Source organism: Neodiprion virginianus, chromosome 6, assembly GCF_021901495.1.
Source record: "Neodiprion virginianus isolate iyNeoVirg1 chromosome 6, iyNeoVirg1.1, whole genome shotgun sequence".
NCBI classification, from domain to species: domain Eukaryota; kingdom Metazoa; phylum Arthropoda; class Insecta; order Hymenoptera; family Diprionidae; genus Neodiprion; species Neodiprion virginianus.
The window spans coordinates 15622675-15648776 of record NC_060882.1 but is presented as its reverse complement, the minus strand read 5'-3'; the positions used below and the strand labels follow the sequence as shown (position 1 = coordinate 15648776).

Sequence of the window (26102 nt, the reverse complement as noted above, 5' to 3'; positions counted from 1 at the left end):
GTCGTCAGAGTGCGAGAAATAAATTTTTTCAGTAAAATCCGTAATAAACTGAAAGAAAAACGAAGGAATCAGTGGAATAAACAGTTTAGACTCATAATAGAGTGTTATAAATAAAATATTCAATCACAATTGCAATTACTGGCGTGAAAGGAAATTTGAGGTGAGTACAAATTTATGCTCCTAGATCTAATAAACATCCTTTCCTAATTTTCTTGTCATTCTTTTGCTAATTTCGTTTCTTTTTACTTTCAGGATGGCAGAAACCACAAAAAAATATCATTTTGCGGTGATTGAGTTTGAGGAAAAGTGCGAAGGGGACGAGCCCAGCTTCGACGTAGTTCCCAAGTCGTGGCTGTTCGAAGAAGAGTCAACGATTCAGTGTTTCTATCCGAAGAAGGGAACGATCCACAAAATTAGAAAATGGGCATCCGAAGAGAAGTCACCAGAGAAAAACTGGGGGATATACAGAGTCGCGAGGATCGTCTGCGAAGCGAGTAAGTGTCTAAGTCTATTTAAGTGGATATATTCATATTTTTTTTTGCAATCAGCGTCAAAGTACTTATGCATAAAGACCTTGGTGTGAGCATAGTTGCACTGTGTTTGCACCAAGAGAGACGCCCAATATCACAGGGCGTCGGTGACAAGATGCTCCGCAACGAGAATCTTTTTGCTCAAAATGTACAATGCTTTGTGATTGAAGCGTGTCTCGGATATAATAGTTAATAATAAAAAAATAATGATAATGATTGAGAAAAATTAATCATCTTATTTAGAGACGTGGCAGCGTCTTGATGCCAAGTCACTAAGAATCTCAGCGCTATTTCCCTTGACGCACCAATTGATTGTAATTTTCGTCCTTCTGTATTTTGATTTTTTTTTTTTACAGAGAATTGGGAACAGGGTTTACGGCGGCTTAATAGGACTTTTGAACCTCCAAAAGACTCGACAGACATCGACAATACGGAAAGTCAGGCTATCCACGAGTTGGTCAGAATTATCAGCGAAGAAGATATGGGTCAAACTCTCCAAGAAAAGCAACCTCTCCCTTTCATAGGAGACGAAACTTTGCTGAACAATTTAATCCTTGGTAAGTATTCTGGTGTTTGATATCATCCGACAATTCGTAAAATCCAATTTAACACTACTGCAGTACATATTTATTACAATTTTTTTTCAGAGGACCCAACAAACATCACGATCGTGCCGGAGCCAAACAATAATACTAGTTGTATTTCAAAATTCTTAGTGACAAAAAAAAGCTCCTTCAAGACTAAAAATTAATAGAAGTTCTTACAAATAATATTAATAAATTGATATTGTCCACAGAAATACTGAAAGATTTCAACGCTGCTTTGGAGGAAATGGAGGACCGCATCGTCAAGGTGATCAAATCTCAGAAAAGATCTCTCCAATACGACATCGATAAAAAGGTCGATGAGTTGAAATTCATGCTGTCCGCATGTGCCAATCTGGGGACGGTCGACAATGGCAATGGCGAAAATGATGTGCGAGCTCAACTCGGAGTCACCATGCCCATCAAAATCCTCGAAGAATTTCAAGCCTTCAACAACGTTTTGGCAGGTTCGGCAGAAAAACGAGAGTCTTTGGTACCTATTTAACAAATTACTATTAAAAAATGTAATAAATTCAAGATTCTGTTCTTCATTTTATATAAGAAGAAACATGAAGAAAATGTAAAGAAAAATTCGCTGACGTTTAACATGTGAAATATTAAATTTCCAATGATCAACTTTTCTCCAAGTGCGTCTACATTCAGTCGTGTTTCATTTATAATGAATTGTAAAAAAAAATGTATCAAGGAACATGTTTGCAGATATGGGCTATATAGAAAGGCTATAAAAAATATTAAATAAACGAAACTCGACTTCAATTAATACTTGTTGAGATGAGGGAACTTGAAAATTGGAAATTAAATATATCAAATTCTAGACATCGGAAAATTTTCTTCGTAGGGAAAAATTAATAGTTTCCATGTCAAGAACATTTATCATGTGTGATTGTTTCCATTTTTAATCAATATACATTTTTTTCTAATTTTTTTTTATTTTTATTTTTATTTATTTTTTTTACAAAAATATGATCCAATTTGTGATTGGCGGTAATAGTAATTTCCGAACAGCTCTGAATCGAGCTTTACTAGCAATTTTGGAGAAGGAAGTGCAACTTTGCTACAGCGGATGCGGTAGGCAAACGAAAAACCAGCCTGGAAAACTTCCCTTCATAAAAACTGTGGTTTTTATTTGCATAAAAGGTAAAATAAAAATAAATTAACGATTTCTCAATCTACTAACTTTACAATTGAATTTATTGTCATAAGAACAAAAGAATTAACAACTATTAACAATTTTACATTTACAGATGTGTTCCTGTCAAGATTTGCCAACGATGTGCCCAGTATCCAAACGCTGGTTTCGAACGTGAGTCGCTGGCTCGCAGGCGCAGGAGACAGAGATGGTGGCCGAGCCCTTCGCCTTTCTGTTCCAAGTTTCGAAGAAATAGAGAATCCTCCTCGTCCTCGGCTGCAAAATCTTCAGAATTTTAACAATAATAATGAATAACAGTTATAGTGACAAAGTAAAAAAACGACTGAAGAGAAAAACACTCGAAAAAAAGTTTCATTTTTGTTTTTAAAAATTTTAAATTTTATTTAATTGATTAATTTAAATCAAGAGAATTTTTTTCAAGTTCACGTAATTACGGAAACATTTACTTATTTGTTGCAATGCGTTTCCCAATACTTTTCCTTCCACAAATATTAATTTTTGTTTAACTATTTAATTCAAGTAATTGGAGAGATTGTTTTAAGCTTATATGTTAGTTGACGAATTTGTGATAATTAGTGCTAAAAGCGTAAGAGTGACAGGGTAAAAAAAACTCAAGAGAAAAAGACTCGAAAAAAATATTTTATTTTTATTTCAAAAGATGTTGAATTTAATTTAATTATTTAATTGAAGCCAAAAGATTTTTTTTAAGTTCACGTTATTACGAAAACAATTTTCATTTACTTACCGTCATGTCACTAAGGCGTTGCATTGCTCATTACTTCTCTTTAAATATTAAACTTTGTTTAACCATAAATATCTATAAATATTTATTATGAGAACGATAATTATAATGTTTATATCCCTTGTTACCAAAATAAAATCAAATTTATCGCATTTTGGGATAATTTTTTTTCATCTTTATAATCGGCAGACATTCTCCACAGCAATTGGCACGAGGATTGACATAATGTGATAACGGTATTCGAAGCGATGCTGGTTAACTAATGGCCAACCATATTGTCAAGCGTTGGCCCATTAACATTATTAACGCTGACTCGACTGTTTCTTAACCATTGGCATGATACAATCGTTGACCGATGTATTGACAACGGTTGGGCCGTGCCTATGGCCCCAGTACTCATTCAACGATGGCCCAGTGAAATTCCCAAGCGTTGCAAGCTTGGCAGATGCAATTGGCATTTTCCTGGACCAGCGTTGTGCCAAGTGTACGAGTTTTCTAGGGCAGTGAACCCAATTCATCTGTTCAATAAGTCGTTACACTTTCTATCATTGCGTGCGCTGTTGACAAACTCAAACCAAAGAGTTGAGCTACAATGTGGTAAACAGATTTGTGACCTGCAAACTTGTTGAGTCAAAAAAATTACTAAGTCGTCGCAAAACAAAAAACAAAGTATCATTGATTATCACTTACCATAAATAACGTAGAACATACTCTTCAACAGTTTTCACTCTCACACCACCGAAAGGTGGTCCTTTGGGATGATGTTAGTAGTAATACAAGGAGAGTTCTACTTACAGATTCCTGTTACCGACACTTTCCGCCATCCTCCCCAGACTCAAACCCTTCTCCGCGATGACGTCACAGTGTGCCGTACCGACTTGAAGTCAAAAACGTGCAACCTTACCGACAATTTTATCCGTCGACGGTCAAAATCGCACTGCTTTACCGACAATCCTTATCGGTCGAAGGTCAAAATCGTGCTGCTTTACCGACAATCTTGCCGACCGAAGGTCAATGTCTCTATGTTGTGCTCGCGTGTCAACGGTGATGGATGCAGCGAGAGGGGTGAGGGGGGGGGGGGGGGGGGCGTGAATTTTTTCACTGACCTGGATGTCGGTTACCGTCCCGCATTCTTTTCCCACGGTAGGACTACTGATGTGTAACATCAACCACCTCACATTCCTTTCCCACGTTATCAACCACGCGACATTTCAAAATTAATAGTTCTGAGAATTGTTTTTTACCCACTTGGATGTCACTGATGTGTAACATCAACCACCTCAAATTCTTTTCTTACGGTAGAACTGTTGATGTGTAACATCAACCACCCCACATCATTTTCCCACGTTACTAACCACGCGACATTCCAAAATTTATGGTTTTGAGAATTGTTTTTCACCTACCCGAATGTCGGGGTGATATCAACCACCCCACATTCTTTTTCCACGATATCAAATACGTGACATTCCGAAATTAATCCACTTACCCGGATGTCCGTTTGATATCAACCACGTGATATTTTTTCCCCACCAAATTTCAAATTTATGTGGTGAAAATTTTAACGCAAGTCTGAAGCTGTTCTTTCTGCAAATGAAAAGTGCTCTACAACAACAACGTGAAATTAAGAATATTGAAGAAACTCAACATCTACTGCAAATTAGAACTCAACTAAATCAACTCACTAGAGATTCTGAGAAAACACAAATTAACAGTGACGATCATGGATCTGTCAAAACTAAACGAAATCGCGCGGCTGGAGAGGTTTCTGCCGTTGAAAAAAGTTTCGGACCTTGAAGCCTACTTGCAATACAGAATCAGCGGTGTTCGTCGGGTTAAAATGAAATTTGGTGGTAAAATCGTTCTGAATTTGGAGGACTCGTTTACGATTATTCTGACAAATCGACTAACGAAAGCTCTCCAAGAAGACGAAGATATATTCCAGAAGATGGTGACAGCAAGTAACGACACTCGGTCGAGTCTACGCTATCTGGGTGGGCCATATAATCAACTCGAATTTGTTTGTGTGTAATATAAGTATGAATTACACATACTTTATACCATTTAATAGCACGACGTTCAATATTAAATAAAAAATATCAAATATTATATGTATTTGTCACTCAGCTCTAATCAGTCCAGTCCACCTTTAACTCAACCAATTTTTGTAATAGTAATTCCAATCAAGTTTTACAACCTAAGAAAGTGATATTCTGAACACCAATGAGCAAAGACGGCGGATTTTAAGCTGCATTTGAACTTCGTAACTGTAACGTGAACTCTACGATGATGTTTCAGCGGGCACAGTCAAGGATAGAGTGCAAGGTCCACCAACATCTGAGTTAGCGTACGTTTAAAGCCGCAGATTCTACGGAGTTGGGTTACTATCTCTCTTGGAATGCAAAACATGATTACGTTGGTGTACAGATTAGTTAAGGATGAGATGCAAGGTTGAGACGCAGTTGAGATTTCGTTTGACAAGTTTTTATTTATTTTGTAAAAAAATTTAAAATATAACATATACATAAAAAATGAATATTAGTATGTTTTTTTTTAAAGATCAAATCTGTTGTAACGAATTTCTTATGCCTATATGGTTTATGTAAAAGATATGAATAACTAGATACTTAAAACAGACTAATAGGTCAAGTATATAAATTTCTTTGATTTAGATATTTAATAAAGAATCTATAAATAAGTATAAGCTTTAAGTTATGTGAAATATTATTGACATTAAATGGTAAGCTCAAAAGCTTGGAAACATAAACAATTAAACATATTTGTATAATTTTTTATAATTTGTCCTTACGATGTACGAAATATTATTACTCTGCCACAAATACTGAACAACTGATCCTCAGCTCAGCGTCACGCGCCACCAGCCGCACGTATACATATAAAGATGCTTGTGTGGCAGTATATGATGTCCAAATAAGCACATTTTTTTAAAGATCAAATCTGTGAAGCCAGGTGTCAGTGGCTTCATCACACGTCATTTTGATTAGAGTGTTTCGGTACCAAAAAAAAGCTTGGGTACCTCGAACGATGGCATCTAATCTGGTTACCAATTCCACCAGTTCCTCGATTTGCTCATCGTTTGGTCGGGTCTGTATTTCTTCGTAGATGCAAATTCTTTGGATGTTCGGTAAATCCAGATCCGGAAATGGAGGTTCCGGGGTTGGGGATAAAGAATATTCACGCTGCATCTCGGGAACCATCGTCTGAAAAGAAATTCGTAGTTATTTGATTTCATTTAATGAAATTTGAAAGTTAAATACTCCCAATCATAAGTGACATTAAAACTAGAAAAAAAAATCAGAAGGAGTAACCCCAGTAAACACAGTTCTGTACTAGCAATGTAACGGCAAAGTAACCGAAAATAACGAGTAATGTTGACCAGAGAGTACATGCATCTTACATTTTAGTTAAAATTTCCCACTCATGAGCATTACTCGTTATGTAATATTTTATGTAACCGTTACATTTATGTTATGTTACTTGTTTGCTGTATAATGCAACTGCTATGTAACGGCAATGTAACGGTAACGTTACTGAAAGTTACAAGTTATATTACTCGAATATTGCATGCAACTTACGTGTAAGTTGTTATTTCCTGCTCATACATATTACTTGTAACGTACCATCTTATGTAACCGTTATACCTCAGTTACATTGCTGGTTCATCGCGTAATGAAACTGTAATATATCAAATAGCATAACAGTTTCGTAACCGCAATTTCGAAATGTAATACAACAGTGAACCTAGCTGTTACCTATCAGCTGATATAACTGCAATATTACATTAATTTGAACAGTTATTTAATGGTTGATATTACAAGTACATGAATGGTTAAATAACAGTTTATGTAAATGTTTTGTCATATTCACACGTATCTTTACGCAACAATTGAGGTAAATTCAATGTTGTATCAAAATTAGAGTGTTTTTAATTGTTATGTTACCATAACATTGTGTTTACGTTAAAGAGACCCGTTCCTACAACTTGAAATACAAATAATTGTACACTATGGTTCAATTACAATTTTTCACCAAGCTATATTCGTAATTACCGTCAAAATATGATTAGTTATTTATTATATTCGACCTTATACATTTTATCGTTTTATGAACACCTTTAAAGTCTTTTTATGAAATATATTGCTAAATTTTAAAGTATAATTAAGCCATAATGTAATTTTAAATATTTCCATTCTATTAATGGATCTATTAATGGATAAAAAATGATTAATAGTCAACATTTCCATATATATATATATATATATACATATGGAAAATTAAAGTTCTTTATTTTCATAATTACGATGAAGAATACATTGTTTTTCACTTTGCCGATCGACTAGATATTAACATTTTCACAAAATATAATATTAATTGCTATATGGGCTCTGATTGCAAAAACGAATATAATTTCCACTCGAACATCACTTTTATAACCTCAATCAAACCACACGCGCATGTAAATTCGGGTTAATATGAAATTTGCATGCTATTTTTCTTTTATCACTTGAATAACACACATGAAATACACACATATATTTACGGGGTATTATAATATTTTTAAATATTCGACACAAAAAAAATAAATAAATAAAGAACGCAGCAATTATACCTTTTACTTTGAACACTTCCGAAACACTGGAAATACGATGAGAATGAGATGCGCTGGGCCCAAAGCACGAGGTATGAAGCGCTACGGGAGTCACGCGTCACAGAACACGGTGTACGATACTAGCGACGCTTATGGTGAATTCGTAAAGCTTACACACACACAGTTGTTATACGCTTTCTGCGTAACCATTACAGGACTTAGGTATATAAATGTATGAATCGCAATGTTATAGCGATATAACACTTTTTTGACAGGCTTCTTTTTTTACCGTAAGAAGGCTGGCCGCACACCTATATAATTAACTTCCCCCATATAATCTCCTATAACTTTTGAAGTGCTCGTAAAATGCCGCCCTTTTTTCGTGCGTATACCGGCCGGCAGGCCCACCACTGGTTCTGAATGGTGGCGGGAATTGTTTAAATCGAAATTCGAGGTTGCACTCATAATAAGTCTTATTAAGGATGTTCTTGCGTTATAATCATGATAGTATATACAAAGTAAAGACAAAACTATCAAATACAAATTTATAAAAGATATATTGTTAGGAAGGTTCATACGAATTTGAAAAAACTCACCTTTAAATTCGTATAACGTAAAAACAACCTTATAAGGATATGCGGGAGATTTTTCTGATGAAAACTTTATTTGATTAGAATTAATGTACTTCGTGATTTATTAAAAATCTGAAAAAATTCAGCAACAATTGGCATGCTATGAACAATAATAACCAATAACATTAAAATCACTCGAAAATTATTAAATAATTGTTTAATCAATCAATCATTTAATAACATAACGATGACCCCTTGATTTTTTTATACGAATTAAATTTGTTAATTTTTCTTTTTTCAACATTTTTCACCGATTTTGAAATTACGTTTTTCAAACTTTCAAAATGGCCGTATATACATATAGCTTTTTCGGATAAGTGTCGTTGAAAGTTTGCAAAACTAATGGTAAACCTGAGCGCAAAAACATATTCAAAATTAATATTTTTTAGTTGATATTTTATAATTTTTTCTCCAAATTTTCCTGCATTTTGAAATATTTCGAAAAAATGATTATGAAATTAACATATCCCGCAAAACAAAATTTATCATAATTCGGCCAAAAATAAAAATACTCAGCGAAAATCAGTGAAAAAATGTAGATCGATTTGTGACAATTTGTTTTAAACATTCGCCGTTATTTTGTTTTCATCGATTTTGTATTAACTGTGGTAAATTGTTGTGCAAGAAACTTTACTCTTCAACATGTTTTTTGATTTTTTTGTCTCAGACTTTTGCCAATCCTGAGATTATAACTATTCCTATCCTGTATTATAACTGTTCTCACATAGTTGTAACAATGTTGTGTGACTGTTGCAAGTACTCGGTATACAACTGCAATATTGCAACATTTCATCACCTTCGCATAACCTGAATATTATTAATGTTATAACCATTGTTATACTTACATGGTTGTAACAATGTTATGTGACCGTTGCAAGTACTGGTTATACAACTGCAATATTACAATATTTTATAACATTTACATTACGGAAATAGTACCAATGTCATATTCACATTCACAGACAGACTGAGTATACGTGTTTTCAATCGCTTACGTTTATTTACCAAATACGGACGAATTAAGCTACGCATAAAATCGTACGTGTGCTCATTCGGTTCCGAAAAATTTGTTAGTTGAGTGTAACGATGAAATTCATTGTGACCTAATACTCAGAATTTTTATTCAAACAAATTTTTATTCTCGGGCTGAATTTTATGGTTATTCGGTTAGCAAAGTGCCAAATACGCCTAAACTCACGTACGCGCTCTGTTCCGAAAACATTGCTCGGGCCACGGAGGGACTCTTTACTGGAGCTGTTTGTAAACACAGCTTTCATACAGAATGTGTCAGGATTGGATTAAACGCTGACAGTGACTTTGAGGCTATCCAACGACTACGTTATCAGTGCCCAGTTTGCTCTATCACTGACAGTTCGGTTCAGAGTTGACTAGAATCGATCAATAATAAACTGGATGGACTGAAAACGTGTGAATCCAAAGTGGATAAGATTGTAAATGAGTTAGCATCGCTTCGGGAAGACATTGGGTCACTTAGGTCTGCCCAACAAGATACTGCCGAACGAGTTGAAACAGTAGCAAGTCTAGCTAATGACCTTGACCGCCGGCTTAGCATTGTTAAGACAAAAACAACTGGGGCAAAATCCTTACTTTTAGCGGCTCATGAAGCTGTATTAGTACGTGCCGCCTGCGACCAGGTTTCAAACCAGCTAATCGTTAACGGGCTTCCTGAAGCTGACGGTGAAAACCTTAAAGAATTGGCTGGCACCCTTATTAAAGCACTAGGTATACACTCGGATAACACTGAAATTGTCAATGCATACAGAATGGGCAAAAAGTCAAAAGCTCGAGGGCTAAGTGAAAATGGAAACTCAGCGGCATCGCACTCAATCGTCCTCATGATGAAGAACAATGACTGCCGCAAGAAAGTGATCAATGCGAAGAAAGAGAAGAAGAACCTAACTGCCAAACATGTTAACTCTTCTTTCCCAAAAAGCAAAATCTATGTCAACCATCGTCAGCCAGCCCAGCTGCATCAGCTTAGAGACCGGGTCATACAGGCATTTCTACAAATTGAACGAAAGCACATCTGGATCGCTGATGGTACTGTCTTCTTAAGGCAATCTCAACACTCGCAAGCAGTGAGAATACTGCCGTCTACGGATCTGCAAAAGATCTCACGCTAATTATTCGGGTCTCTCATAACGGCGATTGTCACCAGCAAAACTGAACTCTCAGTACTTAATATCTGCTCCCTAAATGCACAATCTTTAATGGCTTATCTTCACGAATTCAGAGAATTCTTCCGCGCTAATCCTTACCACATGATTGGAGTTGTCGAAACCTGGCTCAATGACGCTACTGGGGACCAACACGTCGAACTACCAGGATATACCATTCTGAGGGTTGATCGGCAAAATAAGAGAGGAGGCGGCGTGGCGATACATATCAAGAAAGAACTCAACTTCCGTCTACTAAGCTCATCCTCTGGAGATGGGCAGGTAATCATTCCAGAATATTTGATAGCAGAAATCTGGGGCCCATCACAATACAAGATCATGGTTGCTGTTGTCTACAGACCACCCAAAGCGGGATACATGGGTATGTTCGAAGATGATATTGCACCTAGAATAGTTAACTACAAATTTACATGTGTTTTAGGGGACTTTAATGCAGATCTTCAAACAACAAATGATAAAGCAGTAAGACTGAGAGACCTCTTTGACACGTCCGGACTGAGTATTGTACTATTACAGCCAACCAATCATTCAGCACAAGCGAACACTTGGATTGATGTATGCGCAGTCGGTCACCTAGCTAATCTTCACGCCTGGGGTCAATCAGGTCAACCTTTCCTATCATCTCACGACCTTATCTACATCTGCCTCAGATACAAACACCCAAAACCGGCAAGACGGATCATTAAATGCCTATCATGGAAAGAGATTGACTCTGATGCAGCCACAGAACTGATCAATAGAAGAAAACATGAGCTGGATGGTACTAACGGTACTCAGCAATCACTAGACCAGTACCTAGACAAGTTGAATTGCCTGGTTCAGGAAATCATCAACCAATGTGTTCCAGTTCGAAAGTTTGTAGCAAAGCACCGCCCAACCCCTTGGTTAACACAGGAATTGTGTGAGAAGTGTAAAGAAAGAGACAAATGCTACAGACGATTCAAAAGAAATGGCCGCTGTGAAGCATGGGAGTCTTACATTCAAATACGCAGACCAGCACAGTCTTTATGGAAAAAAGATCAGGCAAACTATCTACAATCAGTTTTCAATCACTCAGGTCACACAAGGCAGTTTTGGGGTGAAATGGACAGACTTCGTCTCACAGTAGCTTCAACAAAATCGCGAGGGGCGCTGAACTTTAATATCGAGGCATTAATCAATTACTATGCAACAATAATTGCAGGCAGGAAGTTTCCGCCGCTCGACGGCCTATTGACTAGTTTGAGCCGAGTGCAGGCCAATGAAGATTTTCCTTTTACCCATGCCAATATCGATGACGGCGTAAAACATCTTGCAGCTGGTACCTACGGAGCGACTGGGATTGATGGACTATCTGCGCAAGCACTGAAAATGCTGAAGAATCTGATTGTCCCGCTTATTACGGAGCTAATAAATAACTCCCTAGACACTTGCTGCTACCAGACTCAATGGCGATCATCTCTAATCACGCCAATACCGAAAATCTGAAATCCAGAGTCGCTGTCGGACCCGCGGCCAATATCTATCCTATGCGGCATGTCGAAAGTCTATGAACGAATTGTCTTTGATCAAATGCTCAAATATATTGATGACCATGATATTCTTGATCCTTATCAAACTGGCTTCAGGCCCGGTATGGGCACACAGACAGCTGTTCTAAGATTTTCAGATGACATACGTGCTACAATAGATGAACAGATGGTGACCATAGCTGTGTTCCTGGATTTTGCAAAAGCATTCGACTCGGTAGACCACAAACTGCTGTTGACCAAGCTGCGCAGACTAGGCTTCTCAACGGAGGTCATTCGATGGCTATATTCTTACCTCGCAGGATGAAAACACGCGGTAAGAAATGGACAAAATATATCTTCGTGGCAAGAGTGCTGGACGGGAGTCCCACAAGGTGGCATATTAGCACCACTGCTATTCTCACTCTTCATCAACGACCTTCCCACGTGTCTGCGCTACTGCAATCATCTTTTCTACGCTGATGATAGTGTTATTCATCTCACCTGTAAATTAAGCGAACTGGAAGAAAGTGTAACCAAGATTAACGAAGATCTTGCGGCAATTCTGGAATGGTGCAAGGAAAATAAACTCAAAATGAATGCCACAAAGACAAAAGCGATTATCTTCGGCAGCGCCTTCAACATTAATTCCATAAATGTCGATCAACTACCAAAACTTACACTGGGCGAGGAAGAAATAGAATACGTTGACAACTTCAAGTATCTAGAAGTCATGCTCGACCCGAGGCTCTCATGGACTTATCAGGTCACAAAAGTATGCAACTCAGCGTCAAGAACACTATACCGTCTTCGCCAATCGGTAAATGAGGTCGGGGTGTCATTGAAGCGACAGCTGGTCGTCAGTATGGTACTCCCAATATTTGACTACTGTGCAACCGCTCTTACAAATCTAAAACTTAACCTGGAGAAGAAGTTATGTGTTGCGCTGAACAACTGTGCCAGATTCGTACTGCGGAAACGACTTGGCGAGCACATCAATGGCACGCGCCTTAATCTCGGATGGCTTTCACCGGAAAATCGTCGCCTATATTTGATAGGCTGTCTCGTCTACGGCATCCTTGTACTCAACAAAAATGCCCTGCTAGGAAAGCACATCAGAATTAATCATAATGTAGCCAGGCACAGAGATAATAACTGAACTGATACGCTAATTGCGCCAATTCCAAAGACAACTATGTTCAAAAACTCATTCATAATTACTGGCACTAATCTCTGGAATTCGTTACCGCCGGACAGTACAACAGCAACAACATGTTTCCGTTACCTTCACGCGATGGAGCAAACAAACTACGATTAGCAGTGCCCTGACGAAATACAGTGCTGTGAGATGAACCTATTCAATCCTAGTGATCGATATTATAATTGTTTCCATATTCATAATTAAATTCTTATTTTTATTTTGCTGTGTTAAGCAATCTGATACTGAGAGACCATAAAATTAATATTACCTAAAATCTTATACGATTCCTTATTTATTATTATTTTATCTCATTTAATTTTTTTTCTTCTCTTTTTTTATATCGGTATACCTGGATATCTATATATTATTGATATAATTAACAAAAACTGTGTACTCTGTATAAATAATAATAATTACATAATTGTATGCCTTATGGCCGTTAGAGGACTTTGTTCTACGGCCAATAAATAAATATTACATTACATTATTACATTACATCGTTACAAGCATAATGTGTAACGGTTACGATATGTTGACTATGTAACTGCAACATTTTGCCGTTATAGAATATTAACGTTATGTACGTATAACCATTGTTATACTCACATGGTTGTAACAATGTTATGTGACGGTTGCAAGTACTGATTATGCAACTGAAATATTACAACATTTCATAACATACACATAACGTGAATATAACCAATGTTACATTCACATCGTTACAGGTATAATATGTGACACGGTTACGATATATTAGCTATGTAATTGCAACATTTTGCCGTTATAGAATATTCACGTTATGTACGTATAACCATTGTTATACTCACATGGTTGTAACAATGTTATGTGACGGTTGCAAGTACTGATTATGCAACTGAAATATTACAACATTTCATAACATACACATAACGTGAATATAACCAATGTTACATTCACATCGTTACAGGTATAATATGTGACACGGTTACGATATATTAGCTATGTAATTGCAACATTTTGCCGTTATAGAATATTCACGTTATGTACGTATAACCATTGTTATACTCACATGGTTGTAACAATGTTATGTGACTGTTGCAAGTACTGGTTATACAACTGCAATATTGCAACATTTCATAACATACACATTACCTGAACATTATTAATGTAATATTCACATCGTTATAAGATAATATGTAACAGTTACAATATGCTAGTTATGTAACTGCAATATTATACCCTTTCATAATGTTTACATAACCTGAATATTACCAATGTTATACTCACATTGTTACACACATGTTATGAGATTCTTATACACTTTGGTAATGTAACCATGATGTTACCATGGTGCGTTACATGTATATGACATACACGTATCGCGTGAAACATTGCGGTGTTATGTCGATATTACGTAACAGTTATGCTACACAAGTGTAACATTTGTGATATTAATTGTAACATCCACCTTATATTGCCGTTACATGACTGGTTTACTGGGACCGTATTGGATAGATGTGGCAAATCTCACTCGAGGGTTTTAAAACTAGTTGGAAATATTTTTACTACAGTGACTTGGGTAAGTGTCTGACGAAGAAAAGGTTTTAGAAATTTTGATGGTAACAATAGTAGGATTGAAGTACTTACCGGTTACGTTCTCAGAGAATTGAAGCACAATAACGTAGCTCAATTCGACTGACAATGAGCAGATCCAGGATCCACAGTCTTATACATATAGGGAACCCTTGTGTTGATGTTTTGCAAATGAAAAAATGCGATATCGTAAGGTGGTCCGCGTGTTCGCCGAATGTCATTATCTCGATTCATGTAATTGTTCCAGTGCGAACTGCTCCACACACACGGTTGGCTTCGCGCGTACACACAAACATACGTACAACTGCCTTAAAAAAGGACGCTCATCACTGAAAATGATCATTCAGTATCAACTTGTCAAGCATACGTGAGGAAAAACCTAAATATGGAATCCATGAAGTGTTTGAGAATGATCGATATTATGGAATCGGCGTACAAAATCTTGCGAAAATCATCATCATCAGCAGCAGAAATTTAGAAATGGATAAAAGTCGGAAGTCAAAATATTCGGCTTCTGAACAAAATTTTGCGAAAGGCTTCAACTATTGGAGAAAAGATGAGAATTATCATAACGATCGGACTCTTGAAAGCGCTCGCGGAAAATTTCAAACGTCTTTAGAAAACGGGTGGAGGTACGTGGCCGACGAAAACAATACTCGGAATCGTCCGACGAGTTTCGACTAGACGTTGAGTGGCCCGCGGTCAGAAGATTTCGGTGCAACGTTGAATTCTGGAAGTTTCTGAAATAAACTCTTAACTAGCAGGATAGAGGTTCTGAATTAAAACAGCTGATATTGGTGATAAAGAATATTTTATTAGCAAAAACTTAAGATTACAGTTTTACATAGAATTCGTAATGCTGATATATGAGTGTAATTATATGTTTCTTACTTAACGGTATCGTGACCATGCTTTGGACAATGGGAATGAAGAACTGTTCAAGTAGACACCGATCGGCATATGTGTTTTAGCAGAAAATTTCACAGTAACAATACGTTTTGAGCTGCACAATTTGGATGTAATATAGCATGATGCGCACAATTTGAATTAGTATCTGACATTTTGTTCAATTTCTGCAAGGACAGACAACCCAAATCCATGAAATCAACGACTTCAACTTTTTTACTCAGAATTTTCTGCAGCCAAATTTTCTTTTCCAAACCTTTCACGTAAACTGTTGAAGCACCAGGAAGCGACACGCATTCGATGGTGAAATTTTTTTCAAAAAACCTGTTTATTCTATTACTATGAAATTATTCGTATATTTGATGACACACTACTACTAATACTACCACTATTAAACTGTCTGCCATTTGTTGACCATTAAAGAGATCTGAAACAAAGAAAACACATATAATGTAATTTTTAAAAATTTAAGATACCTAGAATCATGAAGATTTACAAATTGGAAATACTTAAGGAGGTTTGGGACGTACAGTCCGTTCACTGCATTTTATCTCTCAATACATATACATATATATATTTCATCTTACTATATTATAAAATAGTTTCCTTCCGGGTCCTGATCATTGTTTGGGTTATCCGTTTGGGTCAGCCGTTTGGGTCAGCCGTTCGGGTTAACCGTTTGGGTCAGCCATTTGGGTCAGCCGTTTGGGTTAACCGTTTCGGTCAGCCGTTTGGGTTAGTCGTTTGGGTGAGCCGTTTGGGTTAGCCGTTTGGGTCAGTCGTTGTGTTGTTTGGGTTGGATTTTGTTTGGGTTCAATTGGACGACACTTGTGTTGTTTCTGTTGTACTTCACTGGAATTGGGAGAGACTGATGGATACCAGATGATGAATTGTACAGCAACATTCCGTGGTATGGGAGAGGGCTTTTCTTGCATTTTATTTCCGTTTTGTTCGTTGAAATTGAATGATTGAAAATGGGTTGGCTTTCATTATATCATCATATCTTCATTATTCTTTCCTATCTTAAGGGCGTTGCCTATGCCTCGAAGAGCGCGCGCGAACAGAGACTCACGATTTTCCTTCTCATTTCCTCATTTTTGAAGATAATTAGGTTCTTAGGTGGTCATTTTGAAGATAAAGAATAGATTTGTGTCGCATATATTGCCAAATTTTCGATTTCACTTTCAGATTTGCGAAAAACGTACTTGAAAGTACGTTATCTTTGAAATGAGACACAGCGGACAGTGAATTTTTTTTCGAAATTCGGCAAAACACGCAACACAGATTTATTCTTTATCTTCAAAATGACTCCCTAAGAACCTAATTATCTTCAAAAATGAGGAAATGAAAAGGAAAATCACGAAGCATAAAACAGCAAATTTTTCGCGCAAAAGGCGGGCGGCTGCTAGCGCCACGACCGCGTTGGCCGGCGGCCATGCGAATTACAGGCGAGGAGAGTAGACTCAAACCCCCCCACTACAATTCCCCTCCTTCGAATCCTCGTCGTTCGGCACGTGGATAGTGTTCCGCGCTTTTATTTTTGTTTGTGTTTTTCTACCGTGTTTTTCATTATTTCGAGTCAGTATTTATTTCCGCGATTGCTAAGAAGAGAAGGAACCTGTCTTTGAAGAAGAAGAAATGACCCGGCATAAAGATTTTGGCAAATTTCAGGAAAAAATTAGGTGAATCGAATTATTTATATGATTGATGTCGCATCCTCTCCGACTTCGAGATTCAATCACTTGAGTACGAACAATCGCAGGGCTCTAATCGAAGAAGGTACTTTCAAGAGCCGATATTGCTGTTCATAATAGCAGTATAAATTCATTCTCAAGTTTTTTATACATACGGAAATATAAACTAGAATGCATTGTGACGTGTGGTACTAGCCCGGTTTGCATTAGTCGCTAAAATATGTCATCAATTTGTTACGTGTTCAGGTTACATGATCGAAATCACTATTCGGCAATTTGCATTAGTGTTTACACTTTCATACACGATCATAAGGAATATTCTCATCACTTATTATGACTACCTAAGTATCCAAGGTAAAATTACAAGGTATCTGGCAGAATTTTCCATACGAAGTGAATACAGCGCGTATGTATTAGGCCACTAAAATACGCGCGTTTTGTTTTTAGAAATAAGCTTGACGTAAATCTGGGGTAATCATACATGCATACATTACCTACAAAACAGCCACCTACAAAACTGTCATCAAATCAGATAGTACTGCCAAGTATAATTTATTTAGAAACTAATATAACTAATATACTATAACTAATGATGACAAGAAAAAAATTAAAATCAAAATTGAAATTGAAAGAAAAAAAAAAAAACTTTTGATAGAAAAAAAAAAAAATCGGAGTACGTAGTACTTGGCGGGCCCATGTTTATATTGCCATTACAACATTGATATAGCTTGACTTGTATTTTCTTGTGCTTGTTTTGAAAAGGCCCGCCATGTACCACTATCTTCAATTTTTTTTTTCAATTAAAATTTTTTTTTTTTCTAATTTCAATTTTGATTTCAATTTTTTTTTTGTCTTTATTAGTTATAGTATATCAAAATCATCATTAGTTTCTAAATAAATTATACTTGGCAGTAGTATCTGATTTGATGACAGTTTTGTGGGTGGGTGTTTTGTAGGTGGCTGTTTTGTGGGTGGCTGTCACATTATTATACTTGGCGAAAGGTTTTTGCAAGAGGTGCTTTTTGGAGATTTTTTTGGAGTACTTTTTGTGGAATTTCACTTGAACATTTAAAAATTTTGCTCGCTCGCTACGCTCGCTCGATAGGTTTTTGGGATACAGAATTAATATTTCAGACAAAAATAATCGGTGGAAAAGCCAAGTTAGAGCTTTCTCATAATAACATGTACCAGGTCGAAGGTCTTCTACACATTACGAATAGGAAGTGGTGCTATTTTATAGTTTGGACGGCAAAGGGATTGATTTTTGATAAAATAAAACGTGACGATAAATTCTGGATTGAAAAAATGGAGAATAAATTAGCAGATTTGCTTCACTTTTGTTTGTTACCCGAGATCGTAGATTCTAGACGCGTCCGACAACTCTCAATCCGCGAACCCCCTGAAATCATCGAAGCCCAGATTAGGCCGCGCGTAAGAAACAGTAAATTCACGACCGACAGACAACAAAAAACCGTAACATAAATATATGTACATATGTACATAAATATAATAGCTTTGTACATAGCTTACGTGCAATATTTCTGTGATTTATGTTCAGTTAGTTATGTGTATTACTGTGCTAAAAATTTGCTAGTCATATCGTTATGATTATATATCTGATTATTCATTCCAGGAATACTTTCCGCAGTCTGACCAAACTGCGTGTATACCTATATATTATGTAAATATTCCATAGCCTATTTTTTCATTACTATCTGTGACCTGCACTCGTGACGTACTACTTTCCATAGCTTGCGCTTTTTATAGAATTTATTTAGCCATATAATGTATACAATGCTCGATGCCTTGTTATGATATCAATTTTCTCTATCAAGATTACTGTCATGTTTCACTTGTACTGTTTCAATTTAATTTCTATGAGATCCTTTTCATACAGATTTCGTGATTATGTTTATTAAGTTTAAGCGAGTTTAATTCTACTTTTATCATTTTATATTATTTTTTATCAATTTGTATTTGTTTGGTGCAAACCCGATCATGGTTGGGAGGTAGGGACGGGTTAGGTGGATCTCTGTTTGATAGCGACCTCCACGTGGTGAGACCTGGGAGATTGATGATATTTTCGTTGTTATATCATAAATTTGCTCACAGATATTCGTTGCAATTTTCAATTTAAAATTACCTGTGACGACGTCTGGCCGGTATTCGTAAATAGTTACGTATTATTTTCGAGACTGTATTAGGAACAGCTCTCAGCCGATCAAGCTATGCTTTGAGCTGATTCAAGACAGTCCTGCAAATCGAACCTGACTATGAATACCGGCTATAAAACTATTACCAGTCACGTGATCGCATTGCGTAGAAATACGGACGCCGGTGTATATGTATAATTTTCGTTGAAATATTAAAAATGTATATCTATATCAACATACGTATAAGGAATTCTACGTCACGTCAATCAAAAAATGACCTCGTATTTTTTCAATCTATTCATACTTTTTTTTACATGAAATAAAGGTAAAAAGAATCGATACGCATTTTGGTGTTCGTCCGAATTATGTTTGTTTTCGAAAGATACAAGCAATCATTCAATTTTGATGCAAAAGAGCGCGCATATATCCAGTTCTATTCGACGTAAAGACATCGTTTACACTGCATTCGAAAGGTGAACGAATAAGCTTTCATAAAAAAATGCAATGTTGAACATTATTGAAAATCCCAATTTTTATAAACAAATCAAATGTTTGACGATTTTTACCTCATTAATGACAAGTTTTCGAATTATAAAAAAAATAGTTTCGGGTTCCTTATTAAATTCTGTATTCTTAGTAAATTTTGCAAGTGGAATCTGAAAGGAGTCTATTTGTTTTTCCATTATTCATCAGGTGCTGCGTGGTGTCGAGCGCGGCTCACTGGGCTGTTTAAAAGTATCTGAAACCGAATGCCCATGAGGGGTGGTGAAGGCTAGCCGCGTCACTCGCCCCACTCCGGCGACAGCTCGGCTGCTCCGTCTCACTTGTTTCTTTACTCTCTCTCTCTCTCGCCACGGTTAACGCGGGAAGCGGAGTAGCCCGCGCTTTTTAGCTGGGCAACGCCCTTAATATCTTAATATATTCATTATTCAACCTTCGAGACGCTAGTGGAAAGGTTATCTGTGGCTTTTCTTTTCGGTTGTTCGTTTCCCAGAAGAAGATTTCGTAACAGCACTTCTGAAACCAATTTTTTTACACATTTCATATTGTTAACATGGAAATACGTTGTCTCTGTGAAAATAATTGTGCCTCCGTGACTAAGGATTCGTATACCCTGTTCGGTCTTGAAAAGAACCGGGTGAAAAGCATACACATGGAGCTCTCGAATTGGTTTTTTTGTCGAAAAATCGAAAAATACCGATAGTAAAAAAGAGTACTTAAGACATGTTCTGAAGTATTACCATTGTTTTCTATTTTGCCTATAAGTTTAATATTTCGCCCTCTTTTCAATGAAATTTCATTCTCATAATTTGATATTACCACTTCCAAATTATATCGGCCATCGGTGATTGCCCCAAAAACTTGATTCGTTTTGCAAATGTTTTTTGACACGAACTCATTCCGTATGTATCCCTTTACTCCTGTATATATTATTATTTGTATAGATAAATGAATTTTTTTGTATCTTTTTCTATTCACTTGTATGATGCTAATAAGTACGTGTATTTTAATTTTCATTTTTATTATTTCGTAATGACTTACGAACAGAATCAAATGTCGTAAATATATCTTTTAAATCGGTTGTGATAATTTTTGCATGATCTGGTTCGGCGTCGTAGAAATCCAATTTTGTGATTTTTGAATAACGTTTGACCAGAAGTTCGTAAGGAACATTTCCATTGTTAAATTTTGTTTCCTTTGCAATTACCGTTTCGACAAGGACGACCTAAATAATTGTTTATGGGAATTTGAAATATCATGGAAATTGATATTTAAATCGTGCCGAATAAGGGACTATTCCATTGTGAAATTTGTTGAGAACGTTTTTTTTCCATTATCCAAAAATATGGACTTTCATAAACATTTGGTATGTCATTTGAATTAACGAAAAAAAGAAATCAAACTGATTATCAAATTTTATTCGAAAAAAAAAATCATGAATATCCGCGATTTTCAAGTCAGTCACACTTGAATGGTCCTTTAATAAATACCTCATTTGAATGTATTCTTCCAAAAACAACTTCAATATCGTTGTTCCATACGACACATTGCATTCTGGTCCCTTCGGAATTGATAATGATGAATCTAAATACCTCAAATTGTTTCAATAAATCTCTCGATTCGATTTTTCTCGGTAGATCGACTTCTTCTATGTACCCAACTATAGATCTATGAAAAATTGGAATATGGAATTGGCATTTCATTTAACACAATAGAAATCATTTTCTATAACAAAGAATTCCTTAAAATGTTGAATATTAAAGTGAAATAACAAGAATTACAAATCAAATTTTTTACGGAATTCCGAATTACGAATTAATTAATTTTTAACATATAATATCTCATTTTAAAAAATATCAAAGGAGCACTATTTATTTACAAGACAGAATAAAACTAACACAGATTTTTCACCAATTTTAATTTTCTTCAAGTAATCCGTGCTAGAAAAAGGTATGGATGATTAATTTTTTTTCTTCCAATTATCTTTTGAAGTAGATGCATATTCATCACTATTTTGCGACCTTTTGCGACTTGGGCCAGGCCCCGTACTTCTATAGGCTCTCCATTTTTATTTTTATATTGGGTCATTGTGTAAAATTTAAAAAAAAAAAATGATATAAAAACGGTCATATAAACTGTTAGAAACTGGACGAAATAAATAGTGTCGGTCTTGAAGTATGAATTGAAATTGAAAGTCGAAACAAATCAATATAACGCTAATTTCGGGCCGTATATAAAAACGGTTATATAAATTGTCAGAAACCGGAAAAAATAAATAGTGTCAGTCTTGACGTGTGAATTAAAATTGAAATTCGAAACAAATCAATACAACGTTAATTTCGGGCCGTTATTTGATTAATGATAAGCAGCTTTTTCGAAATATAAATTTGAACAGTTATATATTCCACATTTTTTACTATGGTTTTGAGAAATAAATAACGTCTAAAAATTATAGACTGCAAAATCGTGCTATACAAATATCTTGAAAATAATCGAGAAATAGTGTTAAAGAAAAAGAAACATCGAAATGGATTCGAGAGATAAGCGACGCAAATGCCAAGAAAAATATGCACAGCAACATCGGTCAACGGAATTGAAATGTAAACGCAAGTATCGGGGAAAAAAAAGAGAAAAGATGTTGAAGAAAAAACGTATCGAAAACATAAGCATTGCTGAAATTAAAACGCAACAAAACCGCAACGGATTGACAGTGTATGCGAGGAAAAAAAGATGGAAATACGAACCCGAGATCTTATTAGGCAACGAAATGGTATCGCCCTTGAGGTACTTCAAACAACAGTCAATACTATGATATTGGTGATATGGCATATGTTTGTGAGTATTGCAATGCTGTATTTTGGATCAACGATTTTCTGAAGAAAAACTGCTGCCATGGAGGTAGAGTATCTTTACCTTCATTGTCACCGTATTCCGAAAAGTTGAGCAAATTTTTTGATGATATCGTGTTTCGGAGTATAATTCGTTACTATAACAGTAAATTTGCTTTTACGACGTTCGAAACAAACTTTTTGAAAAATTCTAGGTATGGTGTTTATAATCTGAAAATTCAGGGTCAGGTTTATCATTATGCACCTACTACTTTATATCCAAAGAAAAACGAAAGTCCCAAATGCGGTCAAATTTACATCTACGATGATTATGAAGCAGTGAAAGAAAGATTATTGAACAGTCTTTAGTTAAAATATGCAAGAACGAGAAAAATTATTTCCGAATTGAGAGAAATTAATCCGTTTGTTAAAAAGTATAAACATTTACATCAATGCTCAAAAAAATTTGGAAATTATTATTGTTTATATTTTATTTGGAAACCGAATGTGGACATGCGTAGATATAACAAACCATTAACTGCTGAATATGCAGCGTTAATTATTTCTAAAGACGGAACTGTTCCTGATTTCGACTTATGCGTATATCCTGAATATTGCGATAGAAAAAATAAAACAATTCGGATTTTAAGTAAACTACCGTCCTATGTCGACCCAATGACGTTCCCTCTTCTTTGCCCATCTGGCGTTTTAGGGTGGAGTCCAGAAATGAAGCAGACGAATAACCTTAAGCGTTTATCCATATTACAATGTAATTCTTATCCCTCAGCCTATAGACCAGACGAGCACTTCAATCCAATCTTGAAAGGTGGTCGCTGAACGCAACAATACGTTATTCATGAGTAGTATAACAAGGCCGGTTCTGAGTACAAACATCTTCTTCACCGACCAAGCCGCCTATCCGCCGACCAATCCGCCTATCCGTGCATCCCAGACGCAAACCCTTGAAGGTTACCCCCACTCTTGTAAGATAGAATGTGCTCTGCTGACCGCTCGTCGGTGAGAAAATTTCCCAAATGACCATGATCGTCGGTAAAAAATCCCTGAAATTGCCGTGGTGTTACCCCTTGTGGGATAAATTGTGCTCTTTGTCGGTGAAGAAATTCATGCCATCGAGCAGGATCGATAACTGCATTACCGAGCGCACTCCGTGAATCCTCAGGCGTTCGAGCGGATCCCGTGGATCCTCGAACGTTCGACCGAGAATCCTGGCATGTGTCAGGTTTTGAGCGCTTCCAGAAAGTTCGCGAAGATTCTCCGGGGATAAAGAGGTTTCGAGGGCGAAGGTACGACGTTGGTTGGCTCATGCAACGGCCTTGAAAGAATCTGGGCTGACAAACAATTCGTCCGACGTGTTTCGGCTCGACGTTGAGCGGCATGCGGTCAAAGGATTTCGGTGCGACGTTGAATTTTGAAAGACCTGCTCTGACCTTAAACGGATTTCGGGTCGACGTACAATTCTCGGAATCGTCCGATGAAAACAATACTCGGAATCGTCCGACGAGTTTCGACTTGACGGCGAGCGGTCTGCGGACAACGGATTGCGGTGCGACGTCGAATTCTGGAAGGTTCTGAAATTTGTATGCGGCTGCTTCGACCCTGACCGAATGTAGGCTGACAAACAATGCGTTCGACAAGTTTCGACTTGACGGCGAGCGGTCCGGGACCGTGAGAAAGAGCTTCTTTGACCCTGCAAGATTCTCGGAATCGTCCGACGAAAACAATACTCGGAATCGTCCGACGAGTTTCGACTTGACCGCGAGCGGCCTGCGGACAACGGATTGCGGTGCGACGTTGAATTCTAGAAGGTTCTAACGTAAAATCAAAGACACATCATTTCGGTAGCTTCTAGAAGTTTTTCAAGGATTCTGTGTGCCTGGTGGGAGGAATACGGCTATAAAGGACTGAATTTCAGGTCAAAAAGACAGTCTTGCACCTTCAGCTCTCATGAGGAGAACTTCAAACAGAGCAGAATTAAAACAGCGAAGCGATCTGTTCTTGAAAAATATTCACGACTTGAAAACCGTTAATAACCAGAAGTCAGAAATCAATGAAGTGACAAAAAAGTTCGCAAATCTGAATTTATTAAGAAACACATAACTACCAAACGTTAAAGAAAATATGGATTTCACAAAACTCAACAAAGTTGCAAGCATGACCGAATTTCTGCCGACGAATAAATTAACGGAGCTGAGTAGTGTATATATGAGAGTTCTAACTCAAAGATGGCGGCGCTCCCCCCTAGTTCCCCCCTAGTTCCCCCCTAGTTCCCCCCTAGCTCCCCCCCAGCCCCCCCCCCCGACTCGCGGCGCACCTTCTCCCACGCGCCCCCCCCCCCCCCCCCCCGGCCGCGGCGCACCTTCTCCCCCCCCCCCCTGGTCATTTTTGGCGGCTATTCCCATAGGATTTGACACACACACACGCGCACACACACACACACACACACACACACACACACACACACACGCGCGCGCACACACACACACACACACACACACACACACAAAATAATTCCTGTCGAGACCTGTTTGGCGCCGGAAAGCCGCACACAAATCAGATAAGGTAAGAACCCGCTAGATCTATTGAAAAAATTCCAGGAAATTGCTCTTTGAGATGGTGCCGACAATGAACTTAAACCAGTCTGGGGCAGTGGTCCCCATAAAAATTCCTCGCACAATATGCGTGTCGAGACTTGTCCAATGGAAAAATTGTAGTGGGGGTGGGTGGTATATAAAGCGTACGTCTATCGTGATCGTCACTCTGTTCTCATCGTATTCTCATTGTGAACTGTTCTCGCTCGTGAAATAACCTCGAAACGCGATGGATCTAGCAAAAGTTAACCACGTCAGCCGCCTGGAGAATCTGCCAACCAAGAAGATGTCGGAACTCGAAATTGGGGGAGTGTATGACGTCATCGGGTTACGACTGGTCAAAACAAAATTCGGGGTACGTGTTTTGGCGACAATCGATGGAGAATACAACGTCTTCTTACCACCGAGAATCGCAAGAGTTCTTCAAGAAGATTCCAGTCAGCTGACTGAAATGTGTAGCATGGCCGGAGAAAATCGTCTGCAAATGAAATACCTTGGTGGAGAATTCAACAAGTTCGAATATTCATGCAGTTATGCGCCTTAAATGAACTATACGATCCCCCTCTACTTCCACAAAATTCATCCACGAGGGGGTAAAAGCGGGTGTGCTGGAGATGGAATAGTCAGTCTTCCACATACAATCCGTCAGTATATAATCGAGCGCAACATTCCCACTCCTCAACATGGC

At 37.2% G+C, this 26102-nt stretch overlaps 2 protein-coding genes across 2 annotated transcripts; both read left to right on the top strand.

The window, feature by feature from the left end:
* Window positions 1-55: 55 nt before the first annotated feature.
* Window positions 56-2514, top strand: LOC124306629 (uncharacterized). The gene is made up of 7 exons (XM_046767449.1): window positions 56-160; window positions 253-494; window positions 887-1087; window positions 1178-1225; window positions 1327-1607; window positions 2141-2272; window positions 2380-2514. Exons 2-6 carry the CDS (start codon window positions 254-256, stop codon window positions 2144-2146), a joined length of 777 nt encoding a protein of 258 aa, XP_046623405.1. The 5' UTR covers window positions 56-160; window position 253; the 3' UTR covers window positions 2147-2272; window positions 2380-2514.
* Window positions 2515-10496: 7982 nt separating this feature from the next.
* LOC124307962 (uncharacterized) lies at window positions 10497-11930 on the top strand. The gene has a single exon (XM_046770212.1). The coding sequence runs from the start codon at window positions 10497-10499 to the stop codon at window positions 11928-11930; it is 1434 nt and encodes a 477-aa protein (XP_046626168.1).
* Window positions 11931-26102: the final 14172 nt, after the last annotated feature.